The sequence below is a fragment of the Cynara cardunculus genome, assembly GCF_001531365.2.
Source record: "Cynara cardunculus var. scolymus isolate 2C chromosome LG 10, CcrdV1, whole genome shotgun sequence".
NCBI classification, from domain to species: domain Eukaryota; kingdom Viridiplantae; phylum Streptophyta; class Magnoliopsida; order Asterales; family Asteraceae; genus Cynara; species Cynara cardunculus.
The window spans coordinates 26965203-26985613 of NC_037537.1; the positions used below are offsets into that span (position 1 = coordinate 26965203).

At 35.3% G+C, this 20411-nt stretch overlaps 3 protein-coding genes across 10 annotated transcripts; all 3 read right to left on the bottom strand.

Moving 5' to 3' along the window:
• Window positions 1–620: 620 nt before the first annotated feature.
• LOC112520267 (probable 3-deoxy-D-manno-octulosonic acid transferase, mitochondrial) lies at window positions 621–10359 on the bottom strand. 7 transcript variants are annotated; one of them, XM_025128573.1, is made up of 14 exons: window positions 10083–10359; window positions 9827–9920; window positions 8238–8280; window positions 6545–6667; window positions 6211–6330; window positions 6062–6128; window positions 5779–5895; window positions 5606–5703; window positions 4832–4922; window positions 3491–3610; window positions 3101–3171; window positions 2274–2541; window positions 2019–2145; window positions 621–999 (listed from the first exon to the last, which is right to left on the bottom strand). In XM_025128573.1, exons 1-12 carry the CDS (start codon window positions 10282–10284, stop codon window positions 2359–2361), a joined length of 1329 nt encoding a protein of 442 aa, XP_024984341.1. In that variant the 5' UTR covers window positions 10285–10359; the 3' UTR covers window positions 621–999; window positions 2019–2145; window positions 2274–2358. The 7 variants fall into 7 exon arrangements, with proteins under 7 accessions (XP_024984341.1, XP_024984339.1, XP_024984337.1 ...); XM_025128571.1 differs by having other exon boundaries at window positions 2107–2145; window positions 2288–2541; window positions 6062–6140; XM_025128569.1 differs by having other exon boundaries at window positions 2107–2145; window positions 6062–6140.
• Window positions 10360–12238: 1879 nt separating this feature from the next.
• LOC112519593 lies at window positions 12239–14807 on the bottom strand. 2 transcript variants are annotated; one of them, XM_025127794.1, is made up of 2 exons: window positions 14733–14807; window positions 12239–14048 (listed from the first exon to the last, which is right to left on the bottom strand). In XM_025127794.1, the coding sequence occupies exon 2, from the start codon at window positions 13980–13982 to the stop codon at window positions 12447–12449; it is 1536 nt and encodes a 511-aa protein (XP_024983562.1). In that variant the 5' UTR covers window positions 13983–14048; window positions 14733–14807; the 3' UTR covers window positions 12239–12446. The 2 variants fall into 2 exon arrangements, with proteins under 2 accessions (XP_024983562.1, XP_024983561.1); XM_025127793.1 differs by having other exon boundaries at window positions 12239–14045; window positions 14733–14801.
• Window positions 14808–18354: 3547 nt separating this feature from the next.
• On the bottom strand, window positions 18355–20089 carry LOC112519718 (uncharacterized FCP1 homology domain-containing protein C1271.03c-like). Its single transcript, XM_025127958.1, has 6 exons — window positions 19802–20089; window positions 19604–19685; window positions 19321–19387; window positions 19051–19233; window positions 18737–18797; window positions 18355–18652 (listed from the first exon to the last, which is right to left on the bottom strand). The coding sequence occupies exons 1-6, from the start codon at window positions 20043–20045 to the stop codon at window positions 18471–18473; spliced, it is 819 nt and encodes a 272-aa protein (XP_024983726.1). The 5' UTR covers window positions 20046–20089; the 3' UTR covers window positions 18355–18470.
• Window positions 20090–20411: the final 322 nt, after the last annotated feature.

Consider the following 20411-nt stretch of genomic DNA (forward strand, 5'->3'; position numbering starts at 1 on the left):
TGGTTTTTAGAATTATCAGAACTCTACCTGTATTAGGCGGTGGCGGATCCAAGATTTTACTTAGTGGGACACCTTTATGATAAATTAAATGCCCGTAAAGTCATCCAATGTGTTTTTAGCATAATTGCATCATTTTGAGGGATTTTTTTTTAGTTTTTTTTGTTGATTTCAAGAGATTTTTTTAGTTTTTTTTGATTGATTTCAAGAGAGTTTTTGACTTTTTTAGTTGATTTCATGGTACCACACAAACAGGAAATTAATGGAGGAAAAAAATCCCATCCTCCACCCTTAACATGCTACATCCGCCACTGATATTAGGGACTATTTGTTAGTAGCTTAATGAGTTTAATGGAACTCACAATTTATTCAGTCATGTATACATGACTATTTGGTAATGACCTAATAATATAGAACATGACTTATTCAATAAGCTTCTAATGAAAAACTTTATGCAAAAATCTAAGTTTTTTTTTCCAAACCCATCTCGTCCAATCTATACGGATAAATTAATTCACATAAACAACTTTATCCATACAGTTTTTAATGAAAAACCAACCAAACAACCTTAGCTAGCCCAGCCATTTGACGAATATTTAGTGGTCTAAAGAAACATATTCTTCCAAACAAATAAGACACTCATGCACACAAAGAATATTGTGATCTAGTACACATATGACATATCCATGGAAAAAACAGAGAACACCGACAAAAACCATACTTAAAATCTCTATAAACCGTTAGAAAGTTGATCACTAAGAATATCCTCAGGTCCATCAGGGATTCTTTTCCATAAGTTGTCGGTTTGAATCTCCTCAAGTCCACCGCGTTCTTCCTCCCTATACGTTACGAGTTCAAGAGGCTCCAGGACAACTGGGAATTTTCAACGTTGTTATCTTCACAAGATTAGTCAACGTACAATACAAATTGTTTCGGACACCCGCTGTTATCAACTAGCATTGAAATTCAAGCAATGCTTGTTTGATAGGGTTTGGACATATTCTGCATAGATATAAAGCAAACATATTAACAAATGAAGTAAACACAAAAAGCCTATAAAATTACAAAAATAGAAATACAACTAAAAATGCTTTTATTATTTACTTATAATAATTGATTTTTACAATTTAAAACCTAAAAGAAAAGGTGAAAATGGAACATTTCTTCTTTTACATTTACCAAGAAATGAATGGAATGAGTGTTACCAGAAACATCTAATGCAACTCCAATCAAGCAGCAAATTAATTCCTTATTTTCGTCCTTTTATCTAAAATAAATCACCTCCTCCTATTCTTTTACTCTTTCATTTTATAATTTATTTGTATAAAATAAATATAACATTTAATTTATCAAGTAGTTGAAATGTGACCACTTCTTGACAAAATTAAAAAAAAAATTGTAATTTCCTGAAACCCAAGAAGGAAAAACATTGAGCAATGTTATGTGCACCACCTTTTATGTCAGAATTATATCAAATCATGCCTTGAAAATGTAGAAAACAAGTCTTGAGATTGATGTGTATGAAGAAGAAACAAGGTGCGCTAAATGCACCCTTACCTATAATTTTTTATCTCACACATCAACATCAAGACTTGCTTTTTACATTCTCAGAGCATGAATTCTGACATAGAAAGGGTGCAAAAAGCAATACCTGAGAAATTAGTAGGTGGTAATGCAATTAGCAATATATAGGGATGCATTTAGTCCACCTAAAATATAATGACTTTTTATTTTTTTAGAGATGGCATATTATTTAGTTTGATGTGACCCTGAGCCATTATAGGGTTGATGAAAAATAGAGTAAAATAGGCAAAGGTCCTAAATGTAGAAGGCTAAATGAGACCCCCTATCTCTTGGTACTTGAAACATTTCCCTGTGTTTTTAAATTTACAAGCGAAAGACCATTTAATGACACCAAATACCAAAATTTAGACCGATTTTTATGGATTTGGTACAAGATTTGGTGTTACCCACCAGAGATGTTTTAAGTCAAATATGTTCAAGAATGTTCAGCTTCTTACCTGCCAGATCAATTCCGCCAAGATCAAGTATAACTCTTTATAACCAGAGATTTATACCAACTTGGCTCATGAAGGCCTGGATTCATACCTTGTGATGAATTCTTTTCTGAGGGTGTTTGTTGGTTTCCTGCAGTTAAGATCAAAACACAGCAAAAAATGGTCATTTAATTCAAAGTAAAAACAACTTTTCTTTGTTTAATCGAGCAAAACAACAAATCTTTGGTTATATCAAGTGCTCAAAATCAGGTCAAGTACTTCAGATGACATACATATATGTGGATGTTGTAACATTCCAAGCAAAGTCATTGCGATCGGTAGCATGCAATTGTGCAACCTCAGTTCAACCTCCTTCTGCCCGAGCTTTTCTGAAGATATGGAGTTGCAAAAGGGTCCAAGCATTTTCAACAACCCCACTTGACAGAGCATGAAATGCCTGTTTTGCAGCCACGCGCCGTGCTTCCAGAATTTCCGGATTACTCACGAGTTTGTCTAGAATTTCTTCTAGTTCCATGCCTCCACCTACCTGTAGGATCCATTATGTCACAATACTCGAAACTTGATAAAAAATTTACTAGCCCACTTTTCATTAGCACCAACAGAAACCCAAGCTTTTTCCTTTCATTTTCATTAATCAAGCTAATAACATCTAAGGGATTGTTTGGTTGGTTTTCCATTAAGTCCTGTATGGATAAAGTTGTCTGTGTGGATTAATCTGTCTGTATGGATTGGAAGAATCTTGTTTGGGAGGGTTTTTCATGGGAGGAAGGTGCGTGTTTATTAATTGGGAAGGGCAGGATTAGAAAAAAACTTAGCTTTTTGCATAAAGCTCCCCTCTAGAAGCTTACTGAATGAGTCACTTTCTATATCATTAAGCCACTACCAAACAGTCATGTATAAGCGTACAAATAAGCTGCGAGTCCCATTAAGCTGCTAACAAACAGACCCTAAGTGTACATGTGAGCTGGATAATTCCAGTTACACCAAGGTTATACTAAAAAAATTATTTTGCTAATCACTCTAAAAGGCAAGTGATGGTTACAATATATGCATCATAAGTTGAACTAATTAAACCCATTTCCAACCTGTGTTACTGATAAAGGATTCAACTGCTGCATTGCCATGGCCATATGTGAGAAGTGACCAACATGTTGACCTAACATCGGCAAACCAAGAAAAGCTCAAGTATAGAGGTTCGAAAACAAGAAACAGAACAAATTTAAATTCCATGACATGAGTTGGGTTTCGGTGAGAATGAAAGTTATGGTGAGAAGGGTAAGAAGGGATCTCCACCCTTGGATCAATCCTAATTGAAGATCAACACTAATGAGATGCACCGGATCAATTCCCGTATCAAGCACAATTCATGGGATGGGGTTGAGATTAAAAGTGAACAAGGGTCCAGATCCCTTCTCATGCTCCTCATCTTAACTCCTATTCTCACACGATTGTTCGTCTCCATGACACAGGCTTACCAGTCAAGACAGCACAGCCAGCAGCAGCAGCCTCAGAAAAATTGTGGCCAGTAAAGCCAGGCAAGAAAGAACCTCCAATCACAGCAATAGGGGTCAATCCATAAAATTCCCTTAGTTCACCTACATGATCAATTAAATAATATATTACTTTTTGAGTATCCAACTGCAATGCAAGGTTTCTAGACATTATTAAGAAGACCGATAGAAAGATGCATATTAGGGGGCGTTTGGTTCATAGAATGGAATTCAATGGAATTGGAATTCATCAAATGAATTTGACTTTGAGGGAATGGAATGAAATTTGATGAAATTTGACTATGTCTTTTGATTGGGTTTGGTCGGATGGAATTGGAATGGAATTCTTAACTGAATTGGAATTTTTTTGTTTCGTTCACCGAATTCAACGAGAAAATTACAGGAAAAAAAAACTGAAACTTTCGGGCTGGGTTCAGGGACATCTTATCGGGGACGCGGCGGGGATCGGGGACAAATTCGGGGATTTTAACGGGGACGGGGGCGGGGACGGTGATCATCGGCCCCGCCCGGCTTGATATGTGTATATATATTAACTTTAATTTATATACATATATATAATATATATTAAATTCGGGGATTTTAACGGGGATTTTTATATCTGTTTTGGGTTTCGGGTTCGGTTACAACCAACGGTGAACGGGAAAAAGATGATTTTTACCTTCACGAATTCCCCAACGGGGATCGGGGAAACCGTGGGACCCGATAAGATTCCTGACGGGGATCAGGGCGGTCATGGGGACAGTTTTAGTTATCGGTTTCTAGGACGGGGATACCAATAACCGGCCCAAACCTGGCCCGTTGTCATTCTTAGTTTTAAACAAGATCGAGCAAAGGAGATCGAGCATAGCAGAACAGAGCAAATCGAGATACAACGTCGATGAATGGATGAGGGCTAAGGAATTTGTCGGATTGGAATTTGAAATCCGTGGTATATGCGGTGGAATTGTGAAATCAATAAATTAAGGAATTGGATGGAATTGGTTGGAATCGGAAGGATTCCTTCACATCTATTATGTGAACCAAACATGGGATTTGGAATTTGGTCAGAGATTTGGACATTCCAATTCCTTCCAATTCCACCAAATCCCATGAACCAAACACCCCCTTAGGGTTCTATTACTTAACTGAACAAATATAGAATATACCAGCATGATAAAGCTAACATGCATATTAAGGCGAGCAAGAGGTGTCGAGCTAAAAAGGAACTTCTAGAAAATTACTTAATTGATGGTAGCATGCCTAAATAAAAATAACTCAGGAAACAAGATATGGTAGTAGCTGGAAGTGAAAGCATGCAGTTGCAACCTAACGTGTCCACCACGTATATGCTTGTTTCAGATGTAAGTGAGTCACCATGAGATCGAAGCGCCACATTCACCCCTTCTTTTTGCAAGTCCTGCATGAATTATCAACCAACTATTCACATATTATGTGAGGCCCTATAAATAGATTTTTAGGGCATGTTTTAGAAAAAAGGAAAAACATATTGTTAGTGCCTGGAGATGGCATTTCCTCTCTCCTTTTCTTTACATCTTCTCCATCTATTCAACTTTAGAACCAAATAACCTGTGTATTTTATTTTCTGATGCTAAAAACAGATCTATTATCTGCTCTTTATTTCTATGTTATGTTTTGATATCTTGAAATTGTTGAACTTATCTAAGCTATTTGAAATTGCTTGAATTTATATATATATGTGTGTATATATATATATAGAGAGAGAGAGAGAGGGAGGTTCAGGGGAAAACCCATAAAGAAAATGAAAAACTGAGGAACATCCTGGCAACCTCTGACGGTAAGAGCGCAGACTAGCCACGGAGCATGGATAATTGTATTTATTTTCTGGATCACAAAATCCGTGTTTACTGATCTATCTCTATATATTAGTTATCCGGCTTAAAGAGTTTAAACTCACAATACCGAGAAAGCAAGCCAATCATAGACACATGTGCATACTGTCCAGATGAATGGTTACCAGGGTGTTCCTCAGTTTTTCACTTTTTTGCGGTTTTCCCTTGAACTTGACCCTATGCCTATATATATATTTCTATTCTTGAGAAAGTTGCAATGCACTCATACAAGAGCAATCTTCTGCCCAAGATGTGGATGGCGAGGAACAATGATAGCGAGTATATTTGGGTGCTTCTGCATTAAGCCTCTGTGAACATGTAGCATCACTGTAGAAAAAATCATCAGCATCATGAAGAAAACCAAAATGGCCAACTAGAAATGCGAAAGTTTCAGCACATCACCTTCTTCTTCACCTCTATGTATTGATGAAGCCATCCAAACACATCTACCTGCGACTTTTCCCTGTAGATCTTCCATATTTCTCATGTTTTTAGTTTTGTTGACCAACTCTCCAATTCCTGAGCAAAGCAAATATCATATCGATATCAGGAAATATCATACATTACACACCATAATTGGTACATCAAATCAACAATGGCAGATGATGGTCAATATGAGCTTCCAAGAAAGACATATGTTCGATGAATAACTGTTCTAAAAGAGAGTACGAGTCAATGGACATACCAAGTTTTAAGTCACCAGAGAAGTTAATGACAAAAGGTGGCGCTTGCAGCAACTGAAGTTGAATTGCCTGAATATTGCTCTGCAACAGGCCAAGAATACAGACAGCATAACAGAGATAAAATCCAATGATGAACTAAAGGAGGTCATACCAATGGAACGATCAATGAAAATTTGGACAGCATCAATGAAGTAAGTAGACGAACTACTGGTCTTGACCAATTGTTGAAGGATTTTGTTGACATCCGAGCATTTAGTAAGGCTAACATAACCTGCACAGAGAAACGACACGTAACAACCTATACACTCGCAAAATAACAGGACGAAAAGGTATGCAAAATAACTTGATGCCATGGATAGCAGATATTGATGTCAATTACCAAAATGATCAACCTACTATACCTATTTTCTAATTCGACAAATGTCATTTTTTACCTGCTGACATCGTCACTCGATTGCATTAAATCAAAAAGGTATTATACTTACACCATTTGCTGAGGCGCCAAGAACAAGATTTGGCCATAGTTCACTCTCAACTAGCACAAGAGCATATGGCTTCCAATATCCTAGAAAAGCATTTACAGCAGCAGGTGTATCAACTGGAGCAAACTGAAATAGTTGAAAAGATAACAATGTATCAGCATATCTTCCATACTTTCACATGTGACATGCAATGACTGGCTAAAGAATCCTGCCAAGAAGCCATAACACTTCATTTCAGCCGCATGGTAATTACTTGGGCTCATTGCTAAGATATAGGAACATTGGATCCGATATCTACTTATCAGGTTTAACTTATGTTGTTTATCTTCATCTCTTTCATGATTATGCCTTTTGCATGATGTACCCTATACATGTGGGAACAATACGTCTAACCTAAGATTTCTTTTTCCCAAAGATTCATCATTGTTTCCTGGTATTAGAGCCACCTCACTTTAATTCAAAACCTAATTCTATTGCCACCATGAAACCGTATTCAAGTACTCAACACCTACTCACCGAGAAAAAAAAGAAAAGAAACAGCAGCCACTCGTCTCCAGAGAAAAAACCCTAGACGTTACCAGTTCATCAGTTCACAACTGTAAATAGTCAAGCAACAAACTACATAACCCGAATATATGACACAGCAAATGGATTTATATCGTGATTTAATATGTGATCTGGTCCAGTCCAGTCATGATTTTGTGAGGTCATCATATCATCTGAGTCACAATTTTGGACTTAAATTTCATCTGAAAGTTGCAATACAAACAGCACTATAGGAAATTTTTGTGGTCCGCGAAGTGTATTGTGTAAGCAAACCTCGAGAGGCCCATAGGTCGAGCAGTCAAGAGCTGCTTCGATTTGTACCTCAAGGCAGTCACTGTATAGCAGTCTGGTTCTTATTATACTGATGCGATTTCAGTTCATATCTGGTTCGGTTCTAACTTCTGTAGTGAAACATACTTTGCTCTAAGGCCTTTAAGATGCCGCTATCATTTGGTCAAACATGCTGCTTGAGTGCATATCATGTTGACATCATGTCCAGCTTCAAGCCACATTTAATCCCCAGATAACTGGTTAGTGTACACATCAGGCTGATTTCGTACAGTTTTTGGTAAATGTGACTTGAACAAAAGCTGTTTTAGCATAGTACAATCTGCATTGTTGAGGCCAGGTGTTGTAATTTCTGTACTAATGAATTTCCATGAGATAAGCATACAGACCGATCATTAGCATGAAGGTAAAAATGAAGAAGGTGAAAACTGATTGGAACTTCCCCTTTCTTGCCAAAAGTGGTGTGGTTTAGGCTACAACTCAAATTTTCAGCCATGGAAACATAAATTGACGGTCAGAGAGAGGCATTAAGAAAAGGTTGAAATGATTTCACTGCTCCTTGAAGTATATATACACAGACAAACTATTATAACCCAACTGCTGGGGACCACAAGAGGACACTAACAACTAACACCCACAAACTAACTTGTAAATAGTTTGTACCAATCCCCTAAAGTTGGAAGTTAGAACAGGAAATGGAAGTTGCATAAAATACAACTACTAAAACACTACAAAAGACACCGTCAAATGTCTTCAAACTGCAGGCTGTAATAGGCTAATAGCATTCAATAATCATGAATGCAACTAATTTTATATAAAAAATTTGCAAATGGAACTTGTACTGAGATACAAGAACATATACCTGATATATAACACCACAGGGAAGCAAAGTCTTTAGTACTTCACTGTAGCAACAAGAGAAAGATATCATTTCTTGATGTACAATGAGAAGTGGAAACAAGTAAACTAGAGCAGCCCAGCAGGGAATGATAAGTAAAAAATGGAAGGAGAGAGGGTCATCTTTGTGAAACAACTATATACATTTACACTCAACGATCAATACCTCTCAGTAGTCCAAACTTTTTAACCGCTAAGAATGTCTTTATACTTGAAAAAATGAGATAGGGAACTCAAAATGGGGCAAGTATAGGACACTCAAGCTTCAGCACCAAGTCCATCTAGAAATGAAGACAGCATGAATCTTAACCATGATCTTAATCCATACATTAACATAGTGGTTCCAGAATGTTTGCTAACTAGAGATTAGAATGTGGACACATGCTTAAAACCACTCCCGGCTGTGTTATGATATTTCTGTATTAATATCTGGTAAAAACATCAAGAAAAGGTTGCTTGCTCCATACGATAACATAACATAAGTGGTTATTTCTTGCCCACACATCCTGATTTATTTGTGTGGCATATTGATCCAGAAAAATTTTAGGTCAAGAATTTGGGAAAATAGCAAGAGGAGTTAACAAATCATTCTCAAGACCTAGGACCTCTTAGGCTCCAAACACAAGATCTTTCCCATCTCACCAAAAGGATGGTTGTATTTGTTTTATTACACTCTAATCAATTGATAACTGAAATAGTCTAGCCTATAAATAGAATATTTTGTTCATGAAGCTGGACAAAACAACTAAATACTCGATCACATGCCAACTTAAAAACATACTCAAGTAGATATCAGCCGAATCAAAAGTAAAACTAATAAGGACATCATTCTTAGCAGTTGTAGCTCAAATAATAACTACCTGAAAACACCGTTCATGGAGAAATCAGCAATAGAAGTCCTCCCTTTACCTCGTAATTTCTACAAGTACTATCCACATTGTTTTAGTAAAGCATGCTAGTATGATGTTTTTAAATTCAATAGGGTTTTCTCCTAGCACCAGAAAGTGAACTATTTTTATAAGTTTCAGTTCAATGTTAACTAATTGCCAAGGTGGTTCCATCTTACTATCACCATTTAAAGAAAGATATGTACATGTTACTTTTCTAGACGACAGAACCAAGCCCAGAAAGAGAAGAGGAGGTGAAGGGCTAACCCAGCACCAACCCAATAGAGCTAGCCAGCAAGATTGAATAGTCCTCTTAGACAGCATTGAAAGGATGTCAATCTCCTACTCTCGGTCTAATATTCAAGGAGGATTAAATCAATGGGTGGTTTACAAGAGAATGTTAAATTGAGAAACCTTGTTAGCATGTTGGATGTTGCTTGAGAAGACATCAAAAGATTCGTATACTGAATGTGAATTAGCATGTTGCTTGAGAAGATATCAAAAGATGAGTATACTGAATGAGTATCTAAGCTAATAAAAGGTCAAACTCGAATTCAAGCAGGCCTCTCCCATAAACATCTATGGTTGACTACCAGAATAATGTCCTCGGATTCTATTACTTTTAAAGAACGAAATTGATAAACAAATAACATACGATTAATCTTACAATGCAGATGTTGTAGTTGTCGTCATCAAAACAGTTACATCCGATCTTCGTTCAACACAGCGTTTAATGACAGGAACCACACACATTCCTTCACCTGTTCGCCACTCGCATAATCTTAATAAACTTACAAGAAGAATAACGATAAAACATACAAATATCAAAATCCTAACAACTATACACAAAATTTCGCTTGATACGCATATAATAATCATACATACAGCAATTAAGAAGATTTTTGAGAGAGAATTAGTAAAACCTAAGGAAACGGCGTGGAACCAGATAAGAGGGCCAGGAGGCCGAGAGATAGACGGTCGACCGAGACGTTCCGGCCACCGGAGAGGATGTTCCAGACCTCGGAACTTGCGCCACCGGATATGAAGATTTATCAGCGGTGTTAGACCATGCGTCACAGCTTTGTAGATCATGTAAACCAGTTCACCGCCTTTAGTCGCCCCCATTTCCGAATTGTTTTTCGAGTTCAACGCTTCTGCCACTGAAGTCGAAGGGGGTGTTTGTTTACCTGCTCCATTCAGAGGCAAACCTCTGATTCCTTCAGAGGCAAGTGTTGTTTGGCAAAAGCTCTTTAATTCTTCCCCAACACGCATTTTTATTTTTTCGTTTTGGTTAAAGAGTCTGTTAAATGCTTATCCAATAATCACTTTATCTTATTGGATGAATGGGAGATTAAAAATCTTATCCGATAACAACAAGGACTAAGAGTCTTACCAGTAAATGAGAATAACGACTCTTATTTGATTATTGTTTATCGGATAAAATTTTTTAATAAATTAAAATCTTACTCGATAAGTTAAATAAAAGTAATTCTTTCTAATAAGTATTCACCGGGTAATTGGCAGTTAATTTATTTTTTTAAGAGTTCAATGCAAATTTGGTCCTTATAGTTTACATAAATTGACAAGTATGGTCCCTTAAAAAATGATTTTTACCAAAAGACATCCCTATTTTTTTTATCACATATATGATTCCTCATACCTTACTAATAACACCGTCAATCAAAATGATCCCGTTAAAATGGGTAGTTTTGTTCATTTACACTCTCTCAACCTTAAGGGTGTGTTTGGTATGTGGAACAGGGTGGGACAGGACAGAACAGGACACATTTGTCCCATGTTTGGTGTGTTTCTAAGTGGAACTAAGTAGAATAAGAATGGGACACGCGAGTTCTACCTAATACCCTGGAACTAAGTGGAACTCAAACTTATTTCCCTCAATACCCTTTTCCCTTTCACCCGGCTTCTTCACAAAACATAAGACAGCCTCCATCGCTCCTCCTCCATTGCTTCCTCATCGACAGCGAGCAGACCATCGACGGCGACCAGACCATCGACGGCGACCAGGACCACGACGGCGACCAGACCATCGACGGCGACCAGGACCATCGACGGCGACCAGGACCACGACGGCGACCAGACCATCGACGGCGACCAGGACCATCGACGGCGACCAGGACCACGACGGCGACCAGGAACATCGACGGCGACCACTATCCCCTATGAGGTAATTTCTGAAATTGATTTCTCATACCCATCGATTTCTTCTCCTTGTTAACACTATACCCATCGATTTCTTCTCCTTGTTAACACTATACCCATCGATTTCTTCTCCTTGTTAACACTATACCCATCGATTCCAGAAACTTTAATCATGAAAACCAATTTGTAGAATATTAATCATGAAAACCAATTCCAGAAAGTTAAAACTTGAAACCCATTTCTATAAACTTGAACCTTGAAACCTATACCCATCGATTTATGCTATTGTAGAAGGAATTACTGTCCCAACTAATGTTTTCTGAATCTATACCCATCGATGTTTAGGCTATTGTTTTCTGAATCGATTTTGGTCGATGTTTTGGCTATTGTTATGTTAATCGATTTTGGTCGATTTTAGGCTCCTGTTTTTGGTCGATTTTAGGCTCCTGTGTAAATGGAACTTTGTTTTTGGTTTTTTGATAGTAAGAACTAATTAGACAAGAATATGCAATAAGAATATGGAGCTAAGCTTTACTGTCAGTTCTGAAAACCCTTCAAGTGAAAAAAAAACACTAAACAGCTCACTGGGGGTAAATTGGTCATTTTAACCAGTCCTGTCCTGTCATATCATGTCTTACCAAACGCTGAACAGCTGTCCTGTCCTGTCCTGTCCCGTCCCGTCCCGTCCTGTCCTGTCCTGTCCTGTCTGCGTACCAAACGCACCCTAAATCCTAAACCCTAAACTCAAATAGAACAAAGGCTTTTATGATCACTTAAAACTTGTGAAAAAACCAAGCTCTGAAAAACTTGCATTTTTGCTTGTGAGTCCCCCCTTTTACAAAAAAAGCTTCAAAGAAGTTCTACGTTGAGTTGTTAGAATATTTGATGTCTATTAGACCATCAATTTATTAAACTGCCACGTCAGCTTTAACAATTACAGTAAAAATTAATATACGGACGATCGAATGTGCCATGACAACGTTGATGTTTTAAACGAACCACAACCATCTTGCAACGTGGTTTACGCTGAACATATACACGAGACCTGTCGTTATCCATTTATGCATCTTGAAATAAAATCTATGTTATCCATCTAAATAGAATGGAAAAACAACCAAACAAACCCTTTATAACGAGATCGAAGCTATCTTACTCTTATGGACCAAATAATCGTCACAATCCTTGCCACAACCCGACCCCATGAAAGCTTTATCGTTAATTTCTCGACCAAATCTCGAAATATAATGAAGACCCATAACCACCTCCGTGATCGCATCTTCACTCTTTTCTTGATCTGCATACTGTAAAGTATTCACCAGAAGCACATTTCCTCCACAATCCATCCGTTGCTTCTCGAAATTTCTCTCAGAATGCCATTTTATCGTGTTATGGGCCAATGGCGCCAACCAATCGAGTATCTTTTGCACTGATGAACTCCAATCGGATGCAAGATCGCAATTAAAAGCATCGGGTTTTGGGAAAAGGCTCAGTTTTGATCTAAGTGAGTTCTTGATTCTTGTGGTTAACATATGATACAGATCTTCTCTTGCTTCTGGATTAATGAAGTGAGGCGAAATAGCTAATCTTTCGATAAATATGATCACATTTGCGTAATGGAGCGCTAAAGCAGCATCCCCAAGTGTCGGTTTTTCAACATTCAACAATCTTTTCTTCAAAAAGATAGCTTTTTGCTGTAAAAAGTAGACGGGAGAATCGAGTTCAGACATCATACAGCTTTTCAGAGGTCCAATATGAGAAAAGCTTCTTGCTTTCAATGGTGGGTAGTTTCGAATTTGTGGTTTCTTCGTGATTTTATCGCCAAGATTCGAAACCGACCTCTGAATAGAACATTCAGAGGGATGGACTGAAGCTCGTACAAGGGCAGAAACAGAATTACTGCGCAAAAAACAGCTACCATCCGGGACATTACTTACACCAGGAGATCCCATTTGGTTTGTTATTCCAAAAACAACCTTCACTCGCTCGACTATTGTGAAAAGCGATCTAAGCAGTAGTCTAATAATGTAGTCATAAGTTCTGACCCAAACAGACATCTCACGCAGACCGTCAACCTCTTCTCGTTGCCACATAACTTTCTTCTGAAACTCTTGCAATTTCTCTTGATTCACATTATTTTCTTGAATTCGACTTAAACCATTCTCAAGCTCAGATAATATCTCCAGTTCTTCATACAACTGTGAAGTAACTGCAGCAAATCTTTTCATCTTTTTAACCCTTTTCTCCATCTTCTTCAATCTATACTCCCATCCACACCAGTTAAGATCAATTTCTAGATTGTCGAAAATGTGGTCAAGATTATTATATACGGGATCTATGCACCTTTTCCCGAGCCTAGCCACTTCTCGTGCCACAGACTTGATGTTATCAACGATCTCAATTAACGCAAGATCCATGAGATCATCAAAATCATCTGAAACAAGCTTTCGAGTGCCAAGTGAGTTAGCTAGTTCTTCTCTTAATCGTGACATCTGTTTATCGCTTAGAAACTGCCATAAATTAACTAACTTTGTCATCAACCTAGAGACTTCGAACGACATAATCCCAATAACGGGGTTTTCAGGCTCCAAAACTGTGGTTTTACGCGAAGATGACCTCCAAATACTACCGAACCACGATGACCCTTTAACCGTCTCAATCCCCATTCTTCAAATTAACCAGTTTATGCTGATAAACTTAAACAAAAACCTTGGTTTATATCAATAATCCTGCTTTAGAAACAATAGATGCCATAAATTAGCCAAGATATGTAACTAAGAATCAATTCATTAGATGCTATCAAGTATTAACAACCAGAAAATCAACAAATCTCAATACCCCTTTCCAATTACATTAGATTCATTCAGCTTTTCTAACTAATTTTGAGATTAGGGCATCATTAAACATAATCCATATCTTCCAACAAAAAGAAGTAAACCCTAATTTCAACTAATCAATAACCTTCAAGATTATGTGTCATTTCTAAGGGTTTTCATAGAAAAGGATTATCCCTTCCCTCAAAACAAGATGATTTCGAAGATCTAAACCTAGAACTTTCTGAATTCAAATTTTAAAATTTAGTATTTCAAGATTTTCCCCTAAACATACCTTCCATTATAAACCCCTGTTTCTTGAATTAACCAAATTAAAATCTTCATCAATTTTGAAATTGAAAAAGCTAAACACATTTGCTCGTCAAAAAAATCAAGAATCGAACTTCATAACTCTCGAAACAAATCATAAAAACGTGGGTATCAACAGACATTGATCTAATTCTTGATTTGAAGTAGCAGAAACTTAGCAATCGATCATCAAATCATTTCTTTTATCAACACTTACGTGAAATTTCGCAATAAATCACATGATTTCAGTTGAAAATGCGTAAAATTATAAGGTTTTCAAGCAAGAAAACTCACAAAGAATCCAGAAGCAGAAATGGAGAAGTGTTAGTAGCAGCAATAACCGGCGAAGAAGAAGCATAAAGAGACAGGTGGGATGGGTTTTTGTTGTGTGTGAGTCGAGAGGACTCGTAATAAATGCGTCGATAGTCGGCGTATCCGAGGGACCGATCTGTTTTGCGGATCTTTAGGGAATTAGGAAACGACATCGTATTAATAAGTAATTATGACTTTCAACGTGCATAAAGAAGGTTCCCCTTAAATTCAACATCAATGAGATATTAAATGGTAATGATTGTAGGTGAATCGAAGTATAACTGATTTGGTATTAATTTTATATTTAATAATTCATCCAGAGCTGCTGAGTTTTAATGATAATAAAAGTTAAGGTGAGAAGTGTAAGAAGATATCTTTATTTTTGAATACATATTAAAATGAGATGTATTATGGATTTGAAATTAAATGTGATCAAAGGTCCAAATCTCTTCTTACATTTCTCATCTTAATTTTCTTTCTCACACGATCATTCGCCTCAATTTTAAATGATAAATAATTTATTTTACTGGGTTGATTTTGATCTGATAGTTTTTACAAGATTGGAGTTGGTACAATATCAAGTTTTTTTTTTCCCTCAATATCATGTACCAACCAATTATAATTGATATATAAAATCTTATATCGTCTACCAACTAAATATATTGATACAAACTTAAGTGATTCCAATTTTTTTTGGGTTGGTACATGTTAGTACTGGTTGTGTACCAACTTCAAGTTACATTTATGAAAACTTGCATTTTGTTCATATATTTGAGTGATATTTTGAGTTTCTAGTAATACATATGGTGTTTAGGTGTTATTAATTGCAAAGAATAACTTTGCAAATATTCAGATGTTCAAATAAAACCGTTAAAATTACAAAGTGTAATATCCAATATATATAAAAATACAATCTAACTTAATAACTTGATATCCATGACTTCCAATATCGTGTATCAACCAAACTTGCATAAGTTGCATGGTACTACCAACCGACTATAGTATTTATATACGATAAATAGAACAAATAAACTCACACATCTTCCTCACCTTTTATGAGGTTTGAATCATTGACATACTACAATGTTAAAGACTCACGTACCGCTATACCAGACTCTTTGGTGTAAAAGTATAATAAGTAAAATTTATCTTTAAGCTTTTTGTTCTATCCATAGGTAAATCTGAAGGTTGTATTGAGATGCGATTTTATAAATACTTTAAAAATAAGAAAACTGTGTCGTTGTGTCTCTTATTGATCATTGGTCTTCGGTCAACTATCGATAAATGAGAAGATTTTTAGTGTTGATTGGATGTTGAGTTTTTACTTCAGAATCTCGTGATGATGACCACTTATGAGGTAACAGTTTTCGTCTTACTCACATACTTTTGTTCTAACTTTCCCTGCGACGCAGATATAAATTTAAGTCGAAAATCTCCGTAGAACCTCTCTCTCTCTCTCTCTATATATATATAGATATATATATATACATACATACATACATATATACTAGAACGGTACTCGTGTAATAGACTGAGATATATCTTGATTATAATGTTTCATTTTATTTTTTTTGGTCTCTGTCGATTTTAAAATACGAATTTATGTGGTTTTGAGTAAACAATAATGTTTTTCTTAATATAATATAAAATTGAAGATATCATAAAAAATTTAAAAGTTCTCATTTTCTTGTGTAATTTCTTTAATTCAATTCTTTTATTATAATTTAATTAAGGTTTAACGACGAAATAATTTATTTTTAGTTTAATAATATAATTTTTATAAAAATAATAACTAAGTATTATGTTATAACTCAATAATTATCCTAATTATATTGTAGATTTTATATTTAAAATAAGAATTCTATCATGTATTTGATTATATTTATCTACAGTTAGTTACACGAATTCAAACATGAAGCTTAATAAGTTGTACTTACACAATTTAATTCTAATCTTGAATTTTAAGTAATATACATCAATAACAGTACTTCAAGTATAAAAGATGATTTTTAAGTGTTTTTATTAAATACTTTATATATATATATATATATATATACACACATTTTTAAAAAGAACTCGTTCGCATTAATCAACTTATGCAAATTCAAGAGCAGTTGATAATCTTGTAATATTAATATATGATTAGATATATTTAATTTATATTTGAAATACCAATTATAACTAAAATTTTCAATCATTAATTAAAAAAAAGTTTTTATTTTATTAAATATATATAGAGAGAGAGATATGGGTTATTATACAATCTCTTACATTTGTACAACCAATACAACTCAATCTCAATCGTCCATTTAATTTGATGAATATGTAATTTCATAAAAGTTTTGATTGTTTCATAATATAAAGTATTGATCATAATTAATGAATCTTATTCATCTTCCATAAATATTTAAATCATAATAAATGAACTCTCATCATTTTCATAAATTTTAATTTATTATGTTGCATTGTTTATACAAATACGATGAGTTGCATTTAAAACAAACTTTCTCTCTCTCTATATATATATATAGATGTGGAAGCTCGGAATGGATCCACAACTGGTCATAGGTTTCTACATTTGTCGAGTTCGACATTCTTGTGACATATACTTTGGCATCTTATATTGTATACACCACTCAACCTACATTCTTGTCTCCTTTTTATTCCATTTTATTTCATTTAATTCCCACATAAATTTAGTATTTTAAAATAAGTTGGTCTTTGCTTGTTGTTTTCCATTTTGTCGTTTTGCTAAAATCAACGCCTTCCCTTTCAACACTATTTCTGTTTTATTGTCCTCAATGTTGTATATTCCGACCCACACAAACAAATTGTGATACACAATGACATATACGTTTGTCGTCATTAGGGGTGCTTAAAAACTCGACCAACCCAATGCCAAATAACTTAATTTAATGTCTAATCGAGTTGTAAAATTTTCAAATTAGAGGCATTGAGTTGATATTAGGTTATTTTTATTTAAACTCAATCTAATCCGATGAATCTGATATTCTTTTATTTCTTAAACTTAATATGATTGTTGAGTCTCTATCATCACGCATCCTCTTCATATAAATTTATTTTATCAATTTATTCTTATATAACTCGTTTGTATATATTTTCATATATATATATATATATATATATGAAAATTGAGAAAATTAATTGAATGTAATATATTTAAGATTTAAGTACTATGTATAAGTTGTATCAAATTGTTGATGATGAAAAAGATACTATAAGTAGACTAGAGAGAACAACATATTCAAGGTTATGATAATATTTTAATGTATCAAAGTATAAACCCGACCAACCCATACGGTTTGAATTGCGCTTTGATTTGGGGTTGAATTGGGTTGAGATCTTTCAAACCGCAAGCGTTAGGTTAGATTGTTCAAACGTTTTCAACCCAACCCATAATCACCCTTATTTGTCTCTGTTGGATTCTAGAATTTTGGGCTTTCTAATTTTTTACCGCTGAACACTTTGTCGTGTAATTTTCTTCAAAAAGAATTGCAAAATGAAAATTAGACCGCTTGCTTTTATTATCTTATTTTCTTACAACGTTGTATTTCAAATTATATTTCATGACGTCCCACTAGCAGGTTGGCTTAAAAATCAGTACGAGTTCTACTTTATATAAAATTCATGACAATATTTCAGGACATAACAAAAGGACATAAATCAGAAAATAGACCATTAAATCTCCAACGAAACGGATCAATTCTTGCGATCTGTAGTTTTTTTCTTGCCCATAGAACGAATAACGGTATTGTAGTAGTCCCAATCAGAATGTGAAGGTGTTATCGCAGGCTCCCCGAACGGATGATTTCGCACATAAGTTGGCACGTCCTCTGCTTCAACAAGTCCATCTAAGAACGCTCGTAACGCACCATCAGGACCTAATAAAAAAAGTACGTTACAAATTCTTTTTTAAATCAATAAGTACCCATAAAAGTAATTGCACCCTTGATGTATCAATATACCTAAGAAATCATCCTCTTTGTTGTTAGGATCATAATCATCGATCGAAATCGAAGTGTTGGGCTGTAACAAAACTCCATCCAACATAAAACATCACCAACACAAAAACAGATAGAGGTTAAAACAAAAACACGGTCAACTTACAAGACACGCCAAAGTATTCACATGTGAATTTAGAGTAAAATCACATGTGAATTTAGACCATGGTTGAGTTGACCATACACGTCATTTCTAGACGTGTTGTATCACATGTGATTTGCTTCTTTCCTGTAAGTTGACCGCTTTCTTGTATGATACATTCATATAACGTAATTACAGGATTTAGAAGGGCCTTCATGGGAGTCGTTATCAGTAGTGTGTTAGACGATGAATATTCTCCATGTCGCCATGGAAGATTCGAGTACTTTTTCTGCCATAGATACTTGAGTTCTTTCAAGAACAATGGCTTGTTTGGGTTATCCAGACACACGAATCCAGTATGTGTGCATTCCTTTTGATCCTAACAAAACATAAACAACAATATAAAACATCTACAGCAATTTCTAGACCCAAATTAATCAAAAAAAAAGTTGTCTGAATTACTCACCCAAGTGAACAATAACTTGCTTTTTAGTTCTCCCATAACTTTGTTCAAAACCACTTCTATGTTATGCCTGATAAACACACATACACACACATATATACATACATATATATATATATATGTATGGAAATCAGTAAATATGTATAGAGAGAGAAGTAGGTTCATACGAGAATGGTATCTAAATAAGAAAATATCCAAATTACATGCAAAATCACATATGATTTGATCGTTTTCTTATTTAGATACGATTCTCGTATGAATCCAGATATATATAAAGAACACTAACTCCAAAGCAGAAGACCACAGTCCCACTTGGAATCTTTCAAAGCAAAACTTCAGAAACCCTTCACAAAAAGGCCTCTTGTAAACTGTACAAATATACATCCACAGGTTACAATTAGTGACCAAATTCTGGGTGATTTTGGTACCAAATATTGGCATTGCTGAAAGAAACAAATGAAAAAGATGCCAACTTTTTACTCACCCAGAAATTTTCCGTAAGAGAAATCCGGAGAGCGGTGTGTGGGAATGGTGGTCGGCTTAAAACGATAGGCTCGGTGAACGAGTATTCCAGCGAGTGGAATCACAAGGAGTTTCTTTTTACGACCGAGATTTAGCTTATCGAAGGAGATATCGACTCTGGTTTCTTTTTTATCGTCGTCACCGCTACTGGTGTCATGATCAGAAACAACACTGATGTTCTTCAACTTAGAATCTTTAGATGCCATTTGATCAGAGAATGGTTCTTGATTCAGGATATGGAAGTTTTGTTGTGATTATATATATATATATATATATAGACTTAGGATCATATGAGACCAAGCCTTTTTCGTGAGACCCGTAAGACCAATTCTCAACCATTGGATTAGATCTACAATCTCAACATTCTTAATCACAAAATTGCCACGAGATTTCTTAATAATTACAAAATTGTCATCGTGCAACTTTAGACCATTAGATCATTAGCTTATAAAGTTGATCAATGAATATAAATTGGTCTCACGGGTCTCACGAAAAACCATTGGTCTCACGTGAACTCAACCCTATATATATATATATATATATATATATATATATATAGGGAAATTTATAAA

Excerpts from the sequence above, each read along its gene's own strand:
- LOC112520267 (XM_025128571.1), bottom strand. The coding sequence starts at position 10,284 with ATGGGGGCGACTAAAGGCGGTGAACTGGTTTACATGATCTACAAAGCT. Across the intron at positions 5,704-5,778 it reads ACATAGAGGTGAAGAAGAAG|TGATGCTACATGTTCACAGA; the intron begins GTGATGTGCTGA and ends TTTTTTCTACAG. Across the intron at positions 3,172-3,490 it reads TGGCTGTGCTGTCTTGACTG|GTCAACATGTTGGTCACTTC; the intron begins GTAAGCCTGTGT and ends TGCCGATGTTAG.
- LOC112519593 (XM_025127794.1), bottom strand. The coding sequence starts at position 13,982 with ATGGGGATTGAGACGGTTAAAGGGTCATCGTGGTTCGGTAGTATTTGG.
- LOC112519718 (XM_025127958.1), bottom strand. The coding sequence starts at position 20,045 with ATGGCATCTAAAGATTCTAAGTTGAAGAACATCAGTGTTGTTTCTGAT. Across the intron at positions 19,686-19,801 it reads CTCTTACGGAAAATTTCTGG|TTTACAAGAGGCCTTTTTGT; the intron begins GTGAGTAAAAAG and ends ATATTTGTACAG. Across the intron at positions 19,388-19,603 it reads CTGTGGTCTTCTGCTTTGGA|GCATAACATAGAAGTGGTTT; the intron begins GTTAGTGTTCTT and ends TGTGTTTATCAG.